The sequence below is a fragment of the Limanda limanda genome, chromosome 8 (genome assembly GCF_963576545.1).
Source record: "Limanda limanda chromosome 8, fLimLim1.1, whole genome shotgun sequence".
Lineage (NCBI taxonomy): Eukaryota > Metazoa > Chordata > Actinopteri > Pleuronectiformes > Pleuronectidae > Limanda > Limanda limanda.
In genome coordinates this window covers 79222-102500 of record NC_083643.1, presented here as the reverse complement: position 1 = coordinate 102500, position 23279 = coordinate 79222, and the positions used below count along the sequence as shown (strand labels likewise).

At 43.3% G+C, this 23279-nt stretch overlaps 2 protein-coding genes across 3 annotated transcripts in view; both read left to right on the top strand.

The window, feature by feature from the left end:
* The window catches only part of LOC133009859 (sodium channel protein type 4 subunit alpha B-like), a 31226-nt gene extending 22244 nt beyond the window's left edge, over positions 1–8982 (top strand). Inside the window, exons 16-30 of one of the 2 annotated variants that reach the window (XM_061077401.1) lie at positions 1–136; positions 284–489; positions 641–695; positions 773–927; positions 1025–1180; positions 1477–1599; positions 1701–1982; positions 2688–2741; positions 3129–3266; positions 3378–3479; positions 4577–4847; positions 5010–5598; positions 5696–5840; positions 7371–7448; positions 7662–8982. The exon at positions 1–136 is cut by the window's left edge and continues 60 nt beyond it. In XM_061077401.1, the coding sequence (XP_060933384.1) occupies positions 1–136; positions 284–489; positions 641–695; positions 773–927; positions 1025–1180; positions 1477–1599; positions 1701–1982; positions 2688–2741; positions 3129–3266; positions 3378–3479; positions 4577–4847; positions 5010–5598; positions 5696–5840; positions 7371–7448; positions 7662–7814 (2643 nt within the window). In that variant the 3' untranslated portion in view covers positions 7815–8982. Of the gene's footprint in view, positions 137–283; positions 490–637; positions 696–772; positions 928–1024; positions 1181–1476; positions 1600–1700; positions 1983–2687; positions 2742–3128; positions 3267–3377; positions 3480–4576; positions 4848–5009; positions 5599–5695; positions 5841–7370; positions 7449–7661 lie in introns of both variants that reach the window. The other variant, XM_061077400.1, reaches the window with a different exon arrangement.
* Positions 8983–13298: 4316 nt separating this feature from the next.
* On the top strand, positions 13299–23033 carry pnp4b (purine nucleoside phosphorylase 4b). Its single transcript, XM_061077402.1, has 8 exons — positions 13299–13395; positions 13775–13855; positions 15059–15231; positions 15450–15553; positions 19652–19827; positions 21223–21413; positions 22070–22149; positions 22545–23033. The coding sequence occupies exons 1-8, from the start codon at positions 13373–13375 to the stop codon at positions 22683–22685; spliced, it is 969 nt and encodes a 322-aa protein (XP_060933385.1). The 5' UTR covers positions 13299–13372; the 3' UTR covers positions 22686–23033.
* Positions 23034–23279: the final 246 nt, after the last annotated feature.

Below are 23279 nucleotides of genomic sequence, written 5' to 3'. Positions count from 1 at the left end.
AAAGAAAAAATCAAAAACAACCCGATGATCGCTTTAGACCAGATCAAAACAGGTGTGGCATGGACCAGGAACTGGATACTGGAGCATATTTGGACTTTGGTAGGGAAGAAGACTCCCATAATCCCACACCACAAAGGTGAGCCTTTTTATTCCTGCAGGCTCTGAGCAGTGGATTAAGTTCTTATGGTCTGTCGGCTTTAGAGTTCACTGGATAGAGGTTTTGGGTTTGGGCTAGTGAAGGTTTCTGAGTTCAGTCTTTTCTGGTTGTATATTTGATCATTAGTGGTCGACAGTAAAGAAGACAACAAGAAGGATTACCTGGGCTTGACCTCTGTGACCTCTGTGACGTCAGACCAGCCCCTGTCAGAGAGCAAGGCCCTTGACAGTAACCATGGCAACCAGACCAGCAAACGCACCTTCCCGAGGGTCCCTGTCGCCGACGCCGAGCTCGAACTCGACATCCCTGAAAAAGAAGAGGAAGAACAAAAAGTAAAAATGTTTCTATTCATTAATTAAGATTTCAACTCATCACAGATTTCTTCATGTCTCTTCCAGCAGTAACCATAGAAACATATTTATATACATTGTGAATAAAATCCACGGTCATGTGACACAATAAACAGCAAAGTCTGTTCAGCAGGATGAAGAAAACGAGACTCCAAGAAACAACACACCTGAAGCCTGCTGCTGTGACAGTACAGACACACACACACACACACAGACACACACATGCACAGACACACACACACTGATCAGTCTGTGTCTGTTCCAGGTTGTTACCGTTGCTGTCCGTTCCTGGACATAGACACGTCCCAGGGTTCAGGGAGGGTCTGGTCTAACTTCAGGAGAGTCTGTTTCTCCATCGCACAACACAAATACTTTGACGCTTTCATCATCTTCATCATCTTGTTGAGCAGTGCAGCTCTGGTAAATCATCTTCATCTTCATCATAATCATCCCTCTGTCCAGTCTCCTCACCTGTGTGAGTGTGTGTGTGTGTGTGTGTGTGTGTGTGTGTGTGTAGGTATTGGAGGATGATGACCGACAGATGCTTCTGGACATGGCCGACCTGGTGTTCACCTTCATCTTCCTCCTTGAGATGCTTCTGAAGTGGATCGCCCTGGGATTCAGGAAGTACTTCACCAGTGTCTGGTGCTGGCTGGACTTCCTCATCTTGGCCGTAAGAACCATAGACATCATATCTAAACACCTTATATATATCTATGGTAAGAACGCTGAATATTGGTCTAATTAAAGAATCAGGGTTTATAAACCGGCAGGTAACCATAGCAACAGTAATAATTGTAATCAAAACGTGTCGTACAATCAACATAAAGTTAAGACAGATTTTGTTTAGACTGCTCTTCCAATCAGGTCTGTTCAGTGATGTAAGCCCCGCCCCCCACACACACACAAACACAAACACCTCCTACTAACTGCCTATGATGTCATCACGATGAGTGCTTTGTCTTCCAGGTATCGCTGATGTCATTGCCCCTTTGCATGCTGGGACGTTCTGAAGTGGGAGCAGGTCTGTCTCTGAGGACTCTGAGGGCTCTGAGGCCCCTGAGGGCCCTGTCTCGCTTCCAGGGCCTGAGAGTGAGACATCCTCTTTCACCACAGACACACAGCATGTTAGCATGTTAGCATGTTAGCTGCAGTGCTGCACTCACTGCTTGTGTCCACCTGTCTGTCTGCAGCTGGTGTTGAACACCCTGGGGGCCACTTGTCCGTCCATGTGTGATGCGATGCTGGTGTGTCTCTTCGTCTGGCACGTCTTCAGCGTCTTGGGAGGAAATCTGTTTGCTGGAAAGTTCTATTACTGTTCCAATGAGACAGAGCTGCTGCTTTTACCTGAGGAGGTGAACAACAAATCTGACTGTTTGCTTCTGATTCACGAAAACTTCTCCGACGTCAGCTGGAAAAACACAAAGTTACACTTCGACAACGTGGCAGCAGGTTACTGGTCCCTGCTGCAGGTGGTGAGTAAGAATGTTCAGCAAAACACACAACAATCGTACATTTACTCCGAAGAAACTCAATGTGCTTCACATTGAGTAAATACATCAGGCTAAGGCCTGAGAACTGAACCTCCAGACCTGGATCAGATTCTGCTGGTCTGAGAGGTCTGACCGGGTCTTTTCAGTGAGTCAGACATAAACTGTGGAGCGAAACCATTACGAGATTTGAAAACTACTGAAAGGATTTTGATGTTGATTGTGTGTCTGTAACTAAAGCCAGTGGAGAGATTTTACTACAGGAGTGATATGTTCAAATATCCGAGTAGTGACCCTTGTGGAACCCCAGAGGAAGTTTTGGTTTGTGCTGATTTAAAACCACCAATTGAGAAATCAGGTCAAGCTCAGGATCCGTCAAACCAACTGAAAACAGAGACTTTGAATCAAGATATCAGGGTCAACTGTGTCCAAATCAGCAGTGAGATCTCGTAAAACTAGAATTTCGTAAATAATGTTGAAATACATCCACGCAGTTGTTTTTAAAAAAATGATCAAGAACTTTGCAAATGAAAGATTTGAAAGTGGTTTATATTAAGTAATTTAAATGGGTCCAGAGTGTTTTTCTTTAACTGTGGTGAGATTACAGCATGCACAACAATCACACAACAATCAGTAAACAATCACACAACACAACAATCACTTCTTTAAAGTTCTGTTGTTCTCCTTCAGGCAACTTTTAATGGATGGTTGGAAGTTATCTACTCAGCAGTGGATGCCAGACAGGTACTGTGTGTGTCTGTATGTGTGTGTCTGTATGTGTGTGTCTGTGTCGGACTGTACGTGTTTGTGTGTGCCAGTGTGTTAGTGTGTCAGTGTGTATGTATCTATGTGTCAGCGTGTTAATGTGTATATATGTTATATACTCTTGTATGTAGATAATATATATACACAAATGAGTGTCAGTGTCAGATCTCAAATCACAGCTTCCCTGTGATTAATCTGTTAACACACATATATATATATATATATATATGTGTGTGTGTGTGATATATACTTGTGTGTAGGTATATGTATTATATATGTGTATATATATGTTGTACTAGTGTCTGTGTGTATGTGTTATATATGTGTGTATGTATATATGTTACATAGTAGTGTGTGTATTTGTAGGTCGAGTCTCAGCCGGTGTACGAGTCGAATGTGTACATGTACATGTACTTCATCAGTTTTATCATCATCGGCTGCTTCTTCACCGCCAACCTCTTCATCAGACTCTTCATCAAATCACTGGATCAGCTGAGACACAAGATATGTATCAACACTATTATGTCACACTTGTATACACAAACACACACACACACACACACACACACACACACACACAGTAGCTGCTAGTTAATTTTGATGTCTCGTCTTTACTTTGGAGGGAAACATCTTTTCATGACGGACGAGCAGAAGAACTTTTCCATCAGCGTGAAGAAAAAGTTTTCTACGAAACGTCCGAGTGTCCCTGAACCTCACGTGAGTTCAGTGTGTTTCTGTTGTGTGTGTCTCAGTGTGTGTCTCAGTGTGTGAGTCTCAGTGTGTGTCTCAGGTGTGTGATCTCAGGTGTGTGATGTCAGGTGTGTGATCTCAGGTGTGTGATGTCAGGTGTGTGATGTCAGGTGTGTGATGATCTCAGGTGTGTGTGTCTCAGGTGTGTGATGTCAGGTGTGTGTCTCAGGTGTGTGATGATCTCAGGTGTGTGTCTCAGGTGTGTGATCTCAGGTGTGTGATGTCAGGTGTGTGATGTCAGGTGTGTGTCTCAGGTGTGTGATGTCAGGTGTGTGATCTCAGGTGTGTGATGTCAGGTGTGTGATGTCAGTTGTGTGTGTCTCAGGTGTGTGATGTCAGGTGTGTGATGTCAGGTGTGTGTCTCAGGTGTGTGTCTCAGGTGTGTGTCTCAGGTGTGTGATGTCAGGTGTGTGATCTCAGGTGTGTGATGTCAGGTGTGTGATCTCAGGTGTGTGATGTCAGGTGTGTGATGTCAGGTGTGTGATGATCTCAGGTGTGTGATGTCAGGTGTGTGATGTCAGGTGTGTGATGTCAGGTGTGTGTCTCAGGTGTGTGATGTCAGGTGTGTGATGTCAGGTGTGTGATGTCAGGTGTGTGATGTCAGGTGTGTGATGTCAGGTGTGTGAAGTCAGGTGTGTGATGTCAGGTGTGTGATGATGTTTGTCATGTTCACAGACAAACATATTCATTGATCCCAGGGGGAAATTGTGTTTGTTACAATAGTTCCATGCAGGGTAGAAATATAAGCATATCTATAAAATAAAATATGAAATATGTGCGTTCTGTACTTTGAGTAAGCAGTGCAAGCATGGATCTGTGCAGATATTGCTGGCATTGTAATGAGTCCAGTCTGTTTCCTCAGCGAGTCTGACAGAATGTTCTCCTGTGTTCTCTCAAACATCCTTCACCTCAGGACCTGCTGTGGTTTTGTAAATGTGACGACTCATCAGAGTCTCGGTTCATCAGCTTTCTGATCCACCTCGTTTATTCTCAAAAGATCTCAACCTGTTCCTCTACTCAGGGTTTGTGAAGCGTCTCAAGTGTAACTTCCTGTTTCCCTCCAGAATCAGTGCCAGGCTCGTCTCTTCGACCTGGTGACCAAACTTTCCTTCGAGGTCGTCATGGTGATGGTGATCTGCCTGAACACGGTGACTCTGATGGTGGAGACGGACGAGCAGAGCCATGAGAAAGAAAGAATTCTGTCCTACATCTACTTTGTCTTCATCATCATCTTCCTCACTGAGTTCCTCCTGAAGATCGTGGCTCTCAGACAGCACTTCTTCTGCGACTGCCTGAACGTCCTCGACTTCTTGGTCATTTTCATTTCCATCGCGGGTAAGTCGACAAGTTTCCATGGAGATGTAATTATCTATGCGTCTACGTCAAAATGCTATTGAATGTTCTCTTTGAGCATGATTGTAAATTTCCCATGATGCATTGGGGATGTACACAGGAAATGAAATTAACGTCGAGTTAATCTTTGTTTCTTCCTTCCAGGTCTGTTCCTCCCTGACATCATGGAGAAATATTTCATCGACCCCAATATATTGACTCTTCTGCGATTGGCTCGTATCACTCGGATCATCCATCTAGTTCCCTATACGGGGGGGATCCGGAGATTGTTTTTGGCCTTTGTGATGTCACTTCCTGCCCTCTTCAACATTTGCCTCCTCCTCTTCCTCCTCATGTTCACCTTCTCTGTCTTCGGCATGTTAAGCTTTGCTCATGTGAAGAAGACGGCGATGATCAACGACATGTTTAACTTTGAGACGTTTTTGAACAGTATGACCTGTATGTTTACGATCACCACCATGGGGGGATGGGACAAGGTGCTGAGTCCCATCCTCAACACGCCACCGGACTGTGACCCGGACGGAGGCGACTGTGTCCACCCGACTGTGGGCATCGTCTTCTTCACCTCCTACATCACCCTGTCCCTCCTGCTGGTGGTCCTCCTGTACACGACTGTTGTCATGGAGACCTTGAACATGTACGACGCAGAGACGCCAAGTGACAAGGATCTGCAAATGTTTTATGAAACCTGGAGGAGGTTTGACCCCGACACCTCACAGATCATCCCCTACAGGTGAGTCCCAGCGCTGCACAACAAATGATATGTTCATCTGATTCGATGAGGTGATAGTTCACTAAAGCAGAAATCCTGCGTGTCCTGGTGCCTCCAGCCAGCTGTCGGACTTCTGCGACGCTCTGCAGGATCCTCTGAGGATTCCCAAACCAAACAGCATCCGACTGATCCACATGGACCTGCCTCTGCTGCCTGGGGACAAGATTCACTGTGTGGACGTCTTGTCTGCTCTCACAGCCAGGGTAACATGTTTATACTATGTTATATATTATAGAATTCATTTGTTGCGCTGTGTTTTGTCGTGCTGTGTTGCATTGGTTGTGTTGTGTGGTGTGGTGTGGTGTTGTATTGTGTTGTCATCAATCAATCAATCACATTTTATTTGTAAAGCCCCTCTTCACAAATCCCAGTTTGTCTCATGGTCTTGAACAAGGTGAGACGTCCTCTGCTCTTCAACAAGAGTCAAACTACTGAGACCTGTAACGGTTTCGGGCGGCTGTGGACGAGGGGTAGAGCGGCTGCCTCCAACCGGAAGGTCGGTAGTTCAATCACCAGTCTTTCCCTTCTGCATGCCCAAGTGTTCTTGGGCAAGATGCTGAACCCTGATTTGTCCTCATAGAAAAATGAATGTGTGTGTGAATGTTAGTACTGTAAAGAGCTTTGTGTCATCAACACTACAACTACACAACCATTTACCAATTAACAGGTGAAGAAGGAAGAAACCTCAGAGACACATGTGAGGACCCGTCTCCAGGAGACACATGTGAGGACCCGTCTCCAGGACGGAGACACGTGTGAGGACCCGTCTCCAGGACGGAGACACGTGTGAGGACCCGTCTCCAGGAGACACGTGTGAGGACCCGTCTCCAGGAGACACATGTGAGGACCCGTCTCCAGGAGACACGTGTGAGGACCCGTCTCCAGGAGACACATGTGAGGACCCGTCTCCAGGACGGAGACACGTGTGAGGACCCGTCTCCAGGACAGAGACACATGTGAGGACCCGTCTCCAGGACGGAGACACGTGTGAGGACCCGTCTCCAGGAGACACATGTGAGGACCCGTCTCCAGGACGGACACGAGTCCAACAGATGTCCCGTGGAACAGAGGACATCAGAGAGATCAGAGGATTCACAGCTTTGATTAGAATAAACAGTTTGTAGCAGAACTGAAGATCAATGACCTGATGGATTATTGTCAGTAATGATCGAGTCTCTGAGGAGACGTATTATATATCAAGCATTCTTCAAAGTCATAGGCCACGATCAGGATCCACCATCAGGATCAGGATCCACCATCAGGATCAGGATCCACCATCAGGATCAGGATCCACCATCAGGATCAGGATCCACCATCAGGATCAGGATCCACCATCAGGATCCACCATCAGGATCAGGATCCACCATCAGGATCAGGATCCACCATCAGGATCTGAGGCCACTACAGTCCACAGTCACTGTCCACCGCCGCCATCAGGATCCACCATCACTATCAGATGATTGATAATGTTGTATTGTGTTGTGTTGTGTTCTGTTGTGTTGTATTGTCTTGTGTTGTATGGTGTTGTGTTGTGTTGTGTTCTGTTGTGTTGTATTGTCTTGTGTTGTATGGTGTGGTGTTGTGTGGTGTTGTGTTGTGTTGTGTTGTGTTGTATTGTGTTGTTGTATACAAGATTCATTGTGTGGACGTCCTGTCTGATCTCACTGCCCAGGTAACATTATGACTAACTCTCCATAACTTTTCATGTTGTTGGTCATATGTTGTGTGTGCAGATATCTGGTGACGGAGGACAGACCCACACTCTCACAGCCCGAATGGAGGAAAGCTTCACGATCAATAACGTGTCCAAGGTTCTGTTCTAATCTGTTCGGTTCTATTCTTGGTTGTTGACCTTTTGCCTGAACTCGTTTCACCTTGAACCGAACGTTTGCATGTTTCTCTTTATTCTACAAAGATGAACAGTGAAGCAGACTCACAATATTTCATCACTTTAAGTTTCTTCAGTTTTACAGTTTCACTGCACGCAGATGACTTCACTCTCTATTCATCACTGTTTCCGACAGATGTCGTATGAACCAATCAGCAGCACCCTGCAGAGGAAACAGGAAGAGGTGGCGGCGGCAGTGATCCAGAAAGCTTACAGGAAGCACCTCCTGCAGGACGGGGGTGCTGACGCGGTCCCAGCAGAGCCTGCAGGGGGCGCTGCAGCTGTTTAAGATGGAGCCTGCAGGGGGCGCTGCAGCTGTTTAAGATGGAGCCTGCAGGAGGCGCTGCAGCTGTTTAAGATGGAGCCTGCAGGGGGCGCTGCAGCTGTTTAAGATGGAGCCTGCAGGGGGCGCTGCAGCTGTTTAAGATGGAGCCTGCAGGGGGCTCTGCAGCTGTTTAAGTTGGAGCTTTACAGCGACTTTCTCTCCTCCACAACTCTGACTGCCTGTCAGATGAGAAGCTGAGGGAGTCGTCGAATGATGGAATGATTCATCTTCGTCCTGTTTCTTCTTTCTGTCTTCTTCAGGTCCTGGTTCATGCTAACATGTCCACAGTAACAATGCTAACGTGTTCACAATGACAATGCTAACGTATTCATGCTAACATGTTCACAATGACAATGCTAACGTGTTCATGCTAACGTGTTCACAATGACAATGCTAACGTGTTCATGCTAACATGTTCACAATGACAATGCTAACGTGTTCATGCTAACATGTTCAAAATGACAATGCTAACGTGTTCATGCTAACATGTTCACAATGCTAACGTGTTCATGCTAACATGTTCACAATGCTAACGTGTTCATGCTAACATGTTCACAATGACAATGCTAACGTGTTCATGCTAACATGTTCACAATGCTAACGTGTTCATGCTAACATGTTCACAATGACAATGCTAACGTGTTCATGCTAACATGTTCACAATGCTAACGTGTTCATGCTAACATGTTCACAGTGACAATGCTAACGTGTTCATGCTAACATGTTCACAATGCTAACGTGTTCATGCTAACATGTTCACAGTGACAATGCTAACGTGTTCATGCTAACATGTTCACAATGCTAACGTGTTCATGCTAACATGTTCACAGTGACAATGCTAACGTGTTGCACACAATTAAACATATAATTGCAACATTGTTTTCTAAAATAAATTCTGTCACTTCCTGTCTAATTAAAACTGATTTAATCATAATCTATAGATTGATGTCACGTAACAATACTAACAATCGTCCACTGACCCACTTGATTGTAACAGATGCTGTTGTGATGCTAACTGGAGGTAAAGCACATTAATACGTCACATGTTTTATATTAATAAAATATATATTTTATATTCAGTCCAATAAAAACACTCATTATCTCATTAAACATTTGACTCTCAAAGCACAAATAGATGAATTCAGTTGTTGTTGAAAACATGTTACGTCTTTATTTAACTGTCTGTGTCATATATCAGAGAATCAATGCTGTTTATACTCCAATCAACCAATTAACCAATCAACCAACCAATCAATCAATCAATCAATCAATCAATCAACCCCATGAAGACACGTAGAAACCTCAGAGAGACACATGTGAGGATCCGTCTCCAGGACGGAGACACATGTGAGGATCCGTCTCCCAGGACGGACACAAGTGACACAGATGTGTAGAGGAGAACATCATCAGGAGAAAGGTTTTAGCAGCATTGATGAGGGGAAACATTTTTCAATACTATATGTCAAGCAGTCCTGCTGCATCACAGTCTCTGGTCAGCAGCAAGATCCTGATCCAGCATCAAGACCGGATCCACTATAGTCCACAGTCATTGTCCACTGGCACCAGTTAGAATCCATCATCAGCTGCCACCTCGGTCCTGGTCCACCACCATCCGATGCCAACGTGATACAGGATCCTCCATTACCACTACGATCAGCAGGCACGATACAGAATCCACCAAACTGGATCCACCACCGAGACCTCCGACATGTGGTCCACAGATCCTGATCCATGGTGCGGCCTCAGCTGTGGTCCTGGATCTGTGGGCGATAAGGCAAAGGGACTCGGGGGGAAGGGGTCAAGGGTCAGAAACATGTATGATGAGATATGAATTACTTTGATGTGATAAGGATGGAGAAGAGGAAGGAGGAGCTGGAGAGAGAAGCTCCGTGTGTCATGTGACCCCCGACCGTTACCGTCAATCAATCAATCAATCAATACAATTTTACTTGTTTAGCCTATATTCACAAATCACAATTTGTCTCATAGGACTTTAACAATGTGTGACATCCTCTCTCTCTCTCTCTCTCTCTCTCTCTCTCTCTCTCTCTCTCTCTCTCTCTCTATATATATATATATATATTCATCAGCTACTCACACTCGCTCAGGATGACACGTTGGCACAAACATGAGTCGTGACACGCCCACACGCCGACAACCTCCAAGGAAACGCACAACCAGTGACGATCCCAGTGTCTGAGTCGTCCTCCCAATGAAAACATGGTTTATGTTCCGGTAACAATGCAAATACTTCAGACACAGACTAAAGACACATCTCCTCAGACTACAACTAGGTGAAGAAGAGGAGGTCTAACCTTCGTCAACTCTGGCAATGAAACTTAAAGTTAGTTGCACTTACATGTAGCACCTTGTAGGTTGTATTTTATGAAGCTAATGTACAGTCATGATTCTTGCTGTTCTGGGTTTGTTGCCTCAAGGTTGATGCACTTAATGTAAGTCGCTGAAAATAAAAAATACAGTAAATACAGCAGATGTCCACTATAGCTGCTTCAAAATAAAAGCTTGTGGAGGGTTTTTAAATGTAAAACTCAAGCAGAAAATATACATTTTAATCCTCAGTCTTGAGCATCAGACCTCGGTATTATTCCTTAAAAAAACAAACACTTGTACAACGACAAAATACGATGTGCTCCTCTGTCTGGTCATCATTTCTTGTGTGTGTCTGTGGGCGGTGGATCATCTTCTGGTAAATAGAGAAGGTGACGTAGTGTTGACCTTTCCTGCTCGACCTCCAGCCCGGGAACGTCCAGCGGAGGAGCTTCCTCCTGGGCTGAAGGAAGCTCCCTTCACTTGTTCAGCAGTTGACAAATGATGGATGACGCTTCTTCTTGCCTGGAGAAGCTGCTGAATTTATTTTCCAACAGACTGCAACTCACATCTTTATACTTTCTCCTTTCTCCTCTCACGCTCTCTCTCTCGCTTCCCCACTCACTCTCTTACACAACGGAAGAACTTTCCTACAGGAGCCACGCGACTCTTATAGCACAAGGCCAATTAGCCAATTAGTGAATTTTACTAGTTACATTTTATTTTTTCAGTGCCATTTATCCCCAGCCCAGACAGACAGACATAATCTACCCTGCACTGTTACAAAATAAAAATATTAGCTGGGTTGTTGCTGAGTGTTTCTTCACTGAGACAAACGGAAATGAAGACATTTCTTCTTCTCCTTTGGGAAGGTTCAAGAGAAGAAGACAGACAGGTGGTGATGATGAGAGACAAGGACCAGGTCCTGCCACCGTTCCCGCCGGGGACAGAATCAGTCTTATCTCTGCTGTTCAATACAAAGTCTGTTCTGATCAACAGGCTCAAGTTAACTACACAACTAGCGGAAGTATCACAATAATATGGTATTTATTGTATAACACATTTAGCTAATGTGGATTCACTGTTTGAGACACGTTTCTATAATTTAAATACAAAATGATGCAAACACAATGGTGAGTCATTTATGCTATTGTCCACTGACATGGTTCTGAAGCTACTGTTTAACAATAGTTGTTCTCCAAACATCTTAAAATGTGCATATTTAGATCGGGGAAATCCAGACCAAAATTCATGGGACACTGCCTCCGGCCCCGGGAATTGAACCTCGCTGATTAAATCCTGGCTACGGGTTCGGGTTAGTCTCCTTCACATCAAACCTTCTGGAACAACAACATCTGAACAGCACCAGCATGTTTGTACGTTCTTAAAACATCCGACACATTATTCCATTCAAACACAAAGAACAGAAATAAAGTTCTACATGTCACAATATGACTTTTACAAGTAAAAACTAATTTAAATATGAATAAATTCAGTGATATAAGTATAAAGATGAAATAAAACCAAATTAATATCAGTTTAAATCATATTGTTCACACATTTTTTAATGTGTAATTCATTCCCTGTACATATTCTAACACTGCACATATTTTACCTGTCTATATTTACACTGTTTATATTGGTTTGAATACATGCATGTATTTCTGTATTCTTTATATTCCTTACACTTAAGGAAATATATGAGCAATTTATAAGTGATGAATAATTTGTATTATTCTTTAGCATTAAAGAAAGGGTTAGGAAATTAACATATGAAATGATTTTCACCATGAAACAGGAAGTTGTTGTAAACTCAGTGGACTGCAGCCGATTCACATGTTTGATAAGAGTCCGACTGTAAACACATCTACAAGCCAATATTTAATCATAGTCCCAGCTCCCCCTACTGGTAACAAGAAGTTACATGTTCTGCACTCCGAGCAGGTCGAGCACATCCAGCTGAAGCTCGGTCAGAAGAGCTTTAGAGGTGGTTGATGATTGGTTATAAATCTGTACGGTTTTGTTGAACGCTGTTGCTGTGGCAACGCACTAAAAGTTTATGTTTATTTTTTGATATAGATCAGGTTTTTGTGCGGTGAAACATGTGGTTAGTTTAACAGATTATGGATTATTTCAGTTTCAACAGATTACAGATACAGACGTTTTGACAGTCCAGGAGTAGAAAGACAATCACCAGACACGGCTCTTAAAGTAACTTCCTGGCCATTTATAACCAACATGCATGCTGATTTACACATTGGAGTATGCTACAGTGTCTGACCTCAAGTCTTTTTTGGACTTATCTTCTGATAGTGACAGGCTTGTAATGGAGTTTGAAAAACGTCAAGCTTCACAAGGCGACCTTAACGACCTCCTTCTCACTAGATTTCCCCTGAACACCAGTGGGACATACACCGAGGGGCCAGTGATGTCAGAGGTGTAAGAATCAGTATCAGTAGTAATTTATCAGTATTTCACTGTATCACTCATGTCAATACAAACATATCACAGAAAAACATTTCACATCTTGTGGGGTAAGACTGAACATGAGAAGATTCAGTTTCCAGTGCAACAGATGCACACGATCTTAGTTTAAGAAACACTCATCACTCAGCATCCCCATGAAGAAAAACCCAGTCAGTTGGAACAATACTATTTCTACTCAGGGTACAGGAAACAGAAAACAACTTCATCACATCTGCTTCGTAGAAAAGTAGAAAAGACTTTGACAAAGAACCTCTTCCTCAGATGATCACTACATCTCAGGTGGGATTTGACTTTGATCCGTCGAGAATCTCTCTAAAGCTCAGAGTTGGTTCAGATCTGTCTTGGAGCAGCTCTTCTAGAAGGTCGTGGGGCACATGGACCCGACTTCGTCTTGTAATGAAACAGGTATATGCTTATTAAGCTTATGTTTGAGATTTTTGAAAACAAACTCATTTTTATCAATATCTTAAATAATCAATAATCCATTAACAATTATTGCAACCAAATATACAAACAAATCCTGTTGATAGTAAAAAAGTGACATTTGATATTTCCTGTCAGGTGATGTGATTCCGAACGCAGAGTTCAATGGTCAAACCCACACACGTCAATGACCTGTGGTTTATATTTGCAGACTGGGATCCGCCCTGAGACCAGAGCACAGTCCCTGGTTCTGCTTCGTCTCCTCGAGTCTCTGCAGCTGAACGATGCACAACAAAGGGAATTCCTGGTAAAACACTCTTTGTATTTCTCCCTGGTTCATTCTCGTGTCAGTGTTGGTGTTGATTCTAAACTTCTTTTTGTTTTTAAATCAAATCAAAATCAAGACTAACTGTTCCCTCAGTTTTAATTTTAATATCACAGCTGAAAATTCACATTTGTATCTTAATGAAATGACCAAATAATAATAAAAATGTCAGATGTGTTCAATTTAGCAATGGCTTTGTAAATCTGTGTTTTTACAGCTAAATCTGATCAATAACTTGCTGTTTTGTGATGATCAGATTATTAACAACTCGATTTTATTCTGTGCAAATATCCACTGACTGATGAGAAAAATGAAAAATATAAAAGCTTTGTTTATTTACGTGATGTTTGTGTTTCATCAGTGAACTGAGCGATGGCGCCGTACTCGGCTGTTTCATCTGCTCATCGTCTTCTCACAAGTCGACAGCAGCTTCATCTCTGAGGTCAGTGACAAACATCCACTTCAGATAAATCCTCAAAACACTGAAAAACAAGCATGTCATGAAAATAACTTACACAAGAGTCTCAACATATTACATATAACAAATATAAAGAAACTGAAATAGAAAAATGACAAGATAATAAGATAATGTTAGGTTAAAATACCTTTTTGTGGGATTTACCCATTTAGAACACAAGAACTTTACAAATAACACTGAACCCTTCGAACTGTTAGTGAATAAACTATTATTAACTTTAACATGTCTCGAATCTTTCATCAGTTACTGAACGTTGTCTGTTGAACAATAAAGATTTTTTTACATGGAGCTTCAGTTCAGTTTTTTTTTACAGTTTCTTAGTTTCTATCTGTTCTCAAGTCAGTTTGTGTTTAATGTGTGTGAGAGGTTAACTCTGTCAATCATTTTTCATTTAAACACCGAACAACAGGTTTCTAAGAGTTCACTTAACTCGTAACTCTGCACAAATCAGTATCAGCACTTTTCTGTCTGGATTATCTCATTTATTTTTATTTTTATCAATTAATCAATCAATCACATTTGATTTGTCTCACAGATGTTCACAAGGATCAACTTCCTGTTCTTAACTCAACAAGAGTCAAACAGAAACTTAGTGATCAGTGAATAAAGCTCAGTCCCATGTGAGGATCCTCTCCCAGGACACACACAGGTGCTAATGGAACTGAACACATCAACACAACAACACAACAACACAACAACAGGATTCACTACATGAGAAGAACCAGTTTGTCACTTCATGTTTAAAGTGTTTATACATCATGTCTGATGGAGGTGAAGGAGCAGATGAACTGAGGAGTTCCTGATGGTAGAAGATGTGAGGAGACATGTTGTGTATCAACGAGTCTTGTTGTGATCATAATCCACGTTCAGGATCCACTACTACAATCAGATGCCAACGTAATCCACAATCCATCGTCATGATCCACGAAGTGGCCCTATTATCATTACCATTGTTTTACTTTTATTGTTAATATTATTTGATTAATAACACTTACAATGTAAACTTTAATTGATGAATGTTGTAGACCTTCGACCTCGAACAGCTGAAGGAGTCACATTATAAACGAATATGAGCTAGTAATAATAATGAATATGACAATAATATTGATAATAATAATAAGTTGTGTGAATAATAAGAGGATGTTTGACGAAGAAGGTATTTCACAGCTGCTGCTCCTTCGAGGATTACAAGCTGACCACCGAGTGGCTGCTGAACCACACCAGTCTCCGTCCCAAGGTGGCGGTGATCTGCAGCTCGGGCCTGGGCCTCCTGGCCGAAGGAGCCGCCAACAAGCAGACCTTCAGGTACCAGGACATCCCCAACTTCCCCGTGAGCACAGGTGAGAGACACGCCCACAAGGCTGCACACAAGTGGCCCACCCACTAATGGTGACGGGATGTGGCTATAGATTGTTTGTACAAATCTATATATAAATAAATGCTGTGCAAAAACAATGTGCAACCAGCATGAAGATCTGTGACCGATGGGAACCCTTACCCTGATGAATTTGAATTTAAATGAAATTATTCAGCTGAATTGAACGTGTCTGTGTCTCAGTCGCCGGTCACAAGGGCTGTCTGGTGTTCGGGACGATCGAGGACACGCCCTGTGTTTTCATGCAAGGTCACTTCCACCTGTACGAAGGTTACACGCTCTGTCAGGTGAGTCCTAATCAGTGACATCATGGATCATCAGTGTTTGATTTCGCGAACTGTTTCCTTTTCACAAAGAACGTCTCAGTAAGAAATCTTTAAAATTATATTTATACACTGTTGTGCAATAGGAGTAGACTTGACGTTGGCTAATTATTAATAATCATGAAATATGATTATTAAAATAATAAAAATTATTTATTAAAAATAATTAAAAATGATAAGGCTATCACTTAAGACTTGTAAAATAATCAATTAGAAATGATACGGTTATCCATTAAGAATAGTTAAATAATTAATGAAAAACAATACAATTATCAATTAAGAATGATACAGTCTGTAAATATTACTTATCGTAGGGGGGGCACCACCCTGGTTACAGGGACCAACGAATCAAGCTATAACTATCAGTCTCATATGATAAATGTTAAATTAATAATCTCAATAGTTAATATTAATGATTATTTATTAAACAATGAAGGGTTTTCAGTTTGAGCACAGGCTATCATAATCCAGCTGCATTCACACACATATGCACAAATAATCACAGACTACAGATACTTTAATTACAAAAGCATTTATTAAAAAGGGGAAATACAGTTAATGTTATTTAATGATTCATCATTTTAACAAACTCCAATATTTCAGAGATAACAACAGCAGCAGCTTATCACAATTTAGAACACACATGTATTCATCTATGTGTATCTGTGTGCAGTGTTGGGAAGGATACTTTCAAAACGTATTCCGTTACAGAATACAGAATACATGCACAAAAATGTAATCTGTAACGTATTCCATTACATTAACTAATCTGAGTAACGTATTCTGAATACTTGGAATACTTCCGGTTTGTATTGCATTTTTTAAGTGTATGATTGCGGCGTTGTTATAGTCAGTGGAGCAGCAGCAGTTTAAACTCTCTCTCCACCGATGCTGCGGGCCCGCTGGATGTCCGGCTCCCATCCCCCCCCACCTCTGTGCGGGTCTCACCGGAGGCTGAACCCCCCCCTGCGCCAAGGCTGCCTCGCGCCGTGCAGCGATCGTTTCGGCGTCGGGTCTATTTTTTGCGCTTGACGCGAGCGTATCGCTCCAGGAAACACACTGAAAAAGGATTTTAAACGATATTGATGACATATTTTATATGATATAAATGATAAAGCATGCATCCCATAGTTTGTATTCCCCTTCTGTTGTCCTGGAGTTTTAAATAAAGAGAGGGGGGGGCGGAGAATACGTAATTTACCCTCGACACCCGACATTGAACGGAGCAAACAGCGGAGAAGTTCTTGAAGATGGATGACATTAAATTGGGACGCTGTTGCAGTTAATGTTGGAGCAACAAGTGACCATATGCTTTTATACTACTGGGTCAACGGGTGATATTATTTTAGCGTCGCTTCAGCGTCCGGTGTGAACCCGGCGTGCCTCGCTGGTCTCCTGCAGAGCCATGACAGCGGAGCTCTGGGAGCGCAGGTCGGTCTTCTCTCACCAGGCGCTGGAAGGGCAGCTTGCGGATCAGCAGCTCCGTAGATTCTGGTAGCGACGGAACTCTCTCAGAGCCAAGGTCCCGGGGCCTGTAACGGTCCCGAGCGGGTAGCGGTGAGGCTACTTCACGCCGCCGGGGTCCGGGCGCTCTTACGGCAGCCCTGGTCTCCAGCTGCTTCCTGGGGGCTTTGCCTCCGGTGGATTTACGAGACAGTGATTAAACTCGTGAAACAGAGAAGTACCGTCATGTAATCCACTGATTTCAACAATGTAACTGTATTCTGAATACCATCTATTTAATTTGTAACTGTAACGGAATACAGTTACTCATAATTTGTATTCTAAATACGTAACGCCGTTACATGTATTCCGTTACTCCCCAACACTGTCTGTGTGTGTGTGTATCTGTCTGTGTCTATCAATGTGTCTCTGTGTAGGTGTGTGTGTGTGTGTGTGTGTGTGTGTGTGTGTGTGTGTGTGTGTGTGTGTGTGTGTGAGAGAGAGAGAGGGAGCGAGAGAGAAGAGGGGGAGTGGCACATCCAAGATGGCGGCCGATAATGATTCGTGGAATCAAGAGGGCCGAAAACTCTCAAAATGGCGGAGCCGCTTTGGAAGTTAGAGCCAGAATGGGAGGAGAGAGAGAGAGGAGGCGTGGCAATAATAGACTCTCAAAATGGTGGTTTAACTTGCGTTATTCAAAATGGAGTCTATGTTAATGACCATGTGGCCGGAGCTCACAATGGCGGGCGCCACATGAATTACACAAAGGAAATTTCAGACAAAGAGAATTCTTGATCTCTGCTTTGGGCCGAATGGCTTCCAGATGCATTAAACCTCTCTAAGTATAGATCTATCTATGTGACATGAACTGTATGACTACAGATTGTAGTGTGTAGGTCGGTTTAGGAGAGAGAGAGAGGAAGAGAGAGAACATGCAAGAAGATAACAAAGAAGCTCTTAAAACACGCCGGAGATAAGTTAACAGGGATTTAACCACTCAGCCCCCAAGCGGACGTTGTGGGCTGAGGTTCTGATCGCTAAAATCACTGCGGACTTACCCGGACGTAAACAGCGCGGCCGGAGGCTTTTCTCGCGGCCCTATTCACTGTAACACAAAGGACCTGGAAATGAACCCGAAGTAGTCGGCTTGTCGCCGCTGAAACAATGAGACACGGAGGTCCCACAAACAAATACACTCAAATAAAGACAAATACGCTAAGTATGAAACTAGTATCTGCCCAGACAATTTCGCCTCTTACTGTGACCGTGGTTTCGTGTCATCTCGTCTGCGCGGATATCCCGGAAGTCCAGTGAATAATGTCTTGGCCTCTCAAGCTGTGCTGCCGCTGGTTCGCCTGGGGCAGCGGGCCGAAGAGGAGCGGATTTTCTCGTGCTGCCTCGACGGAATGAACGTCGTCCTTCTTCTTCAGGGATGTGCGGCTGCGTGGAGCCGGTTGAAGATCTTGTGGGAAGGATAAAAGTCCGTGTCTCACTCGTCCCGCGAGTAAGATTCCTATTTGGCCTGGAAATGAAGTGAATTATCGCCTCCATTAGCTTAGTGGGTTATCTGGTAAGACCTCGGGAGGTCTAGTTGCAACGTCAGCACTGGAGTAAAAAGAGAAAGATTTCTGTGAGCTCAGCAGTCTTGTACCCCTGAGAGGAGGCCAGCCTCCTTGAGAAGGGGGGTCAGGGGTCAGTTGGCTATCAGCCAATTGAAGGTCAGAAGTCAAATCTCAGGGAGCGGCCGAAAGTGGGGTCCTCGGCGGACCCAGGAAGTGATTTGCTACCACATGGAGATAAGATCTCCATGCTGGTTTTTTTTATTAGAGGGAAAACTCTAGGCTGGTCTCAGCATTGCGTGAAGGCCTCGTTTTATGGGCATTTGTCTGATGGTCAGCACACTGGGAGTCTCCCCCAACAACACAGATTACAGGGTGCTGTAATTTTTCTTTCACAATCTGAAGTCTATATTTTAACAATGAGCACGAGGATTTAAAAATGGTTGAACATTTTAAACCAGCTAATGAGAATAAGGTAAAAACACCCGGTAACCGACCAACTTCAAACTATCTACAACCAAACGTTCATTCACAGACGTCTTAGTATCAATGACATCATCTCTCTGTACCTGTCTCTCTCTCTGTACCTGTCTCTCTCTGTACCTGTCTCTCTCTGTACCTGTCTCTCTCTCTGTACCTGTCTCTCTCTGTACCTGTCTCTCTCTGTACCTACCTGTCTCTCTCTCTCTGTACCTATCTGTCTCTCTCTCTGTACCTGTCTCTCTCTCTGTACCTGTCTCTCTCTGTACCTGTCTCTCTCTCTGTACCTGTCTCTCTCTCTGTACCTGTCTCTCTCTGTACCTACCTGTCTGTGTCTCTGTATCTGTCTGTACCTGTCTCTCTCTGTACCTACCTGCTTCTCTCTCTGTACCTGTCTCTCTCTCTGTACCTGTCTCTCTCTCTGTACCTGTCTCTCTCTCTGTACCTGTCTATCTCTGTACCTACCTGTCTGTGTCTCTGTATCTGTCTGTACCTGTCTCTCTCTGTACCTACCTGTCTCTCTCTCTGTACCTATCTGTCTCTCTCTCTGTACCTGTCTCTCTCTCTGTACCTGTCTCAGGTGACTTTTCCTGTGAGGATCTTCAAGTTGATGGGGGTGGAGTCAGTGTTGGTGACGAACGCATCAGGTGGAATCTGTCCAGACTTTAAAGTTGGTGACATCATGATCATCAAAGACCACATCAACCTGCCGGGATTCGCTGGACAACATCCGCTGTGTGGCCCCAACGACGAGCGGTGAGCCTAACCCTGACCCTAACCCTGACCCTGACCCTGACCCTAACCCTGACCCTAACCCAAATGATGAGTGGTCTAAAGAAGTCAAATTCGACAGTATATGTGTATATATATATCTAGACACAATTGAATACTCCACACCAGTTGTGGAGTATCAGCTTTAATTTAGAAGAGTATAAGAGAACAGGAAATAGGACCTGAAAAAAGGCAGTAAGACCTCAAAGAAGGCAATAAATACCCTGAAATACCCCACCCAACTAAGTTAAAAATAGTTACAGTAGAGGACAAGGCATCCCAAAAAATATGTAACTGGAGCTTGTGATCTAGATCCATATAAATGCTATAGCAGTTGGTTGCACACTTTAATTAGAGAGTATTGTGGGAAACTGATGATGCCAAGGAGCCAGGATATTCAGCAAAGGGGAGGAGCTAGAGTGGATATAAAAATGTGTGCGATGCTTCATCCGGTCTCAGACAGGCACCATGGTCCACCGGAGGAGGATCAGGGAAACAAGCTCTCACAGAGACCCACCGTGGGGGTTACATGACTAATTCTAACTGACTTACTTACCAGCCCTTGCCTGAAGAAGAAACAATAATTTCGAAACGTCGCGACAGGCCTCCAGACTAAATAAAAATTGACCTCTTACTTACCTTACTTACCTGACTAAGCTACGAACCCTCCCTCGGACGAGGAGAGAGAAATAAGCATAAAAAATGCTTTGTACATAGTTCGTTCATCGTATTTTCAGCTTCTTTAAAGTAAATTGTCCACGTATCTGTAATTTCAGCGTGTAATAACTGTGTATTAGCAGCTTAGGAGCACCACCAGAGGTCCTAGTATGGCCCGTGCACTACAGCGGTCCTGTTAATTCAGGCCCTGGATATTACCGTCATCACCTAACACTAACCCTTAGTGAACCCTAACCCTGACCCTGACCCTGACCCTGACCCTGAACCTAACCCTGTGAGGGACAGTTCACTCAGTATCTCATCACCACTGTGATGGAGTCAGAAAACACTTCTGGACTTTCTGGGGTAAACAGCTGCAGCCGAGTCCAAAACGACTGCGTCAGCGTTTTGAGTTGACTTTGCTGTCGTGGCCGTTGATGACATCACAGTCTGGAGCAGGATGGAGGCTTGTTGTGTTTTTCTGTGGTTGTATCAAACTGTATCTGAGGAACCAGTTAGTGCAGTTGTGTTGTGTTCTTGCCTGACGCTGTTTACCCCTGAAACTCCAGAAGAGTTTTGTGGACTCAAACCCTTCACCCCCCCCCCCCCCACACACACACACACACACACACACAGTGGTGAGTAGATAATGAGGGAATGTTCATTTTCCAGTGAACTTTCCCTTTAACCTGTCAGTTGACCTTTGTCTCCACCTGTCTGTAGCTTTGGGATCCGGTTCCCGTGCATGTCGGACGCGTACAGTAAGGATCTGAGGCGTCTGGCGTTGGACGTGAGCTCGGAGCTCGGCTGCCGTGACTTCATCAGAGAGGGAGTTTACTGCATGGTGAGCGGACCCAACTTTGAAACCATCGCTGAGGCCAGGATGCTGCTGGTCCTGGGCTGTGACTCTGTGGGTAAGACACACGTCTCACTGTTGAAGACCATTTAACATCACTTCTTGTTCTTTCATTTACTAATAATGCAGCACAGCAGGGGATTTGTGGAGTTGTCGTGTGGAGACATGAACATGTTTCATTCAGTCTCCTGAGTCTTCTGTTCAGACAGTATGTATTATATTCAGTATTCAGTACAGACACATGTTCATTGGTTTCAAGAGGTTGTTCAGGTTTCATGATACTTTAGGAACATCAGATTTCTTGCTTCAACAGGTCTTTCAAAATCTGTTCAAACTACTCTGGAAGTTTTCGTGTGGAAACGAGTGGTTTGAGAGCAGCTTGAGATTCCTGGTTCTTCTGAAGAGGGTTAGGGAAAGCGTCCTGCAGACGTTTCACTGGTCCAGGTTCCTTTGATGAATCCGTTGCGATATTAAATTGTTCCTATGCCATCAGACACCGATTTAAAGTCACACACATTTGGTCAAACATATGAGATTAATATTCTTTTGTAGTTTTACCTCTATCATTAAAGTTTGGACCATTTCATTTCAATTTTCAAGATAAACGTTTCCCACAATGCAGTTTGTCCTTATAAGATGTCCCGTAAACAAATACTTTAGTGAGAACAAAGTTAAAGAGATTGTTAAATAACCTGATCTTTATTTATTCTTCAGGAATGAGTACAGTTCCCGAAGTGACCGTAGCGAAACACTGTGGACTCCGAGTTCTTGGTCTGTCGCTTATCACCAACAAGGTCAGTTTATATTATATCATGTCATATTATGTTATATTATAAATTGGTAATGTATGTGTTCTCGTGTCCTGTGTTGATACTTCAGAATGACTCCTTTTCATTAGCTTTAGAAAACTTTGTGCTTATCCTTCCTGGTTTATCTGCAGTAAACATTTTATACTCGATTCTTTTCATCAGATGAAACTGAATTTTCTTTATTACTGTTCCATGTGAAGTTTATATATATATATATATATGTATATATATATATATATATATATATATATATATATATACGTTTTAATGATTGACTGAACCCATTTTACTGTTTCACACATGTCGACTGTTTCAGAGTCTGTTAAACACTTCCTGTGTGTCTCTATGTGATGACCTGTCGTACCTGTGCTGTCCTGCAGGTGTCTCTGGACTACAGTCGGGAGGAGAAGGTGACCAACGACGAGGTTCTTCAGATCAGTAAAATGAGGGCGGAGCTTCTGCAGAAACTCGTCTTCACACTGATCTGTCGTTTCCAGCAGCAAAGCATCAACACACACTGAAAGACGCGTCATAACAGTCTCCCATTGGTTAATCACTACATCAGTTTATCACTTCATCACTTCATCCCTTCATCAGGTCCTCAGCAGCCAGAACCAGTCTGTGACCCTAACCCTGACCCTAACCCTGACCCTAACCCTGTGACACTGAGGTGCAAACATCTGTCATCCAGCTCACAGCCTCCCACGGCCTAACCCTAACATCACACATTCTATCTCCATCTATTAATCAAACTCGTAATTGATTCTACAGTAGAATCATAATTAGATTCGATCACATCATCTATATTACGTAGAATGTTGATGCCCAAATATGTAAACTGATTAACAACATTAAACTGAAAGACAGATTCTCTCTCTCTTTGGAGTTTTGTGGCATTATAGAAGATTTGGAGTCATTTTCTTTTGTAGCCTGAAAATTCACCAACATTTTGAATAACTAATATTATGGATTTATCCAGGTGACTGTGAAAAATAATAAGGTCATCAGCATATGACACAATATGGTGATCACTTCGACCTATGGTGATGCCAGCTGACTCTTTATGGGATCACAGGCTATGGCAAGAGGAATATTGGTGAGCAACAATTTTATCC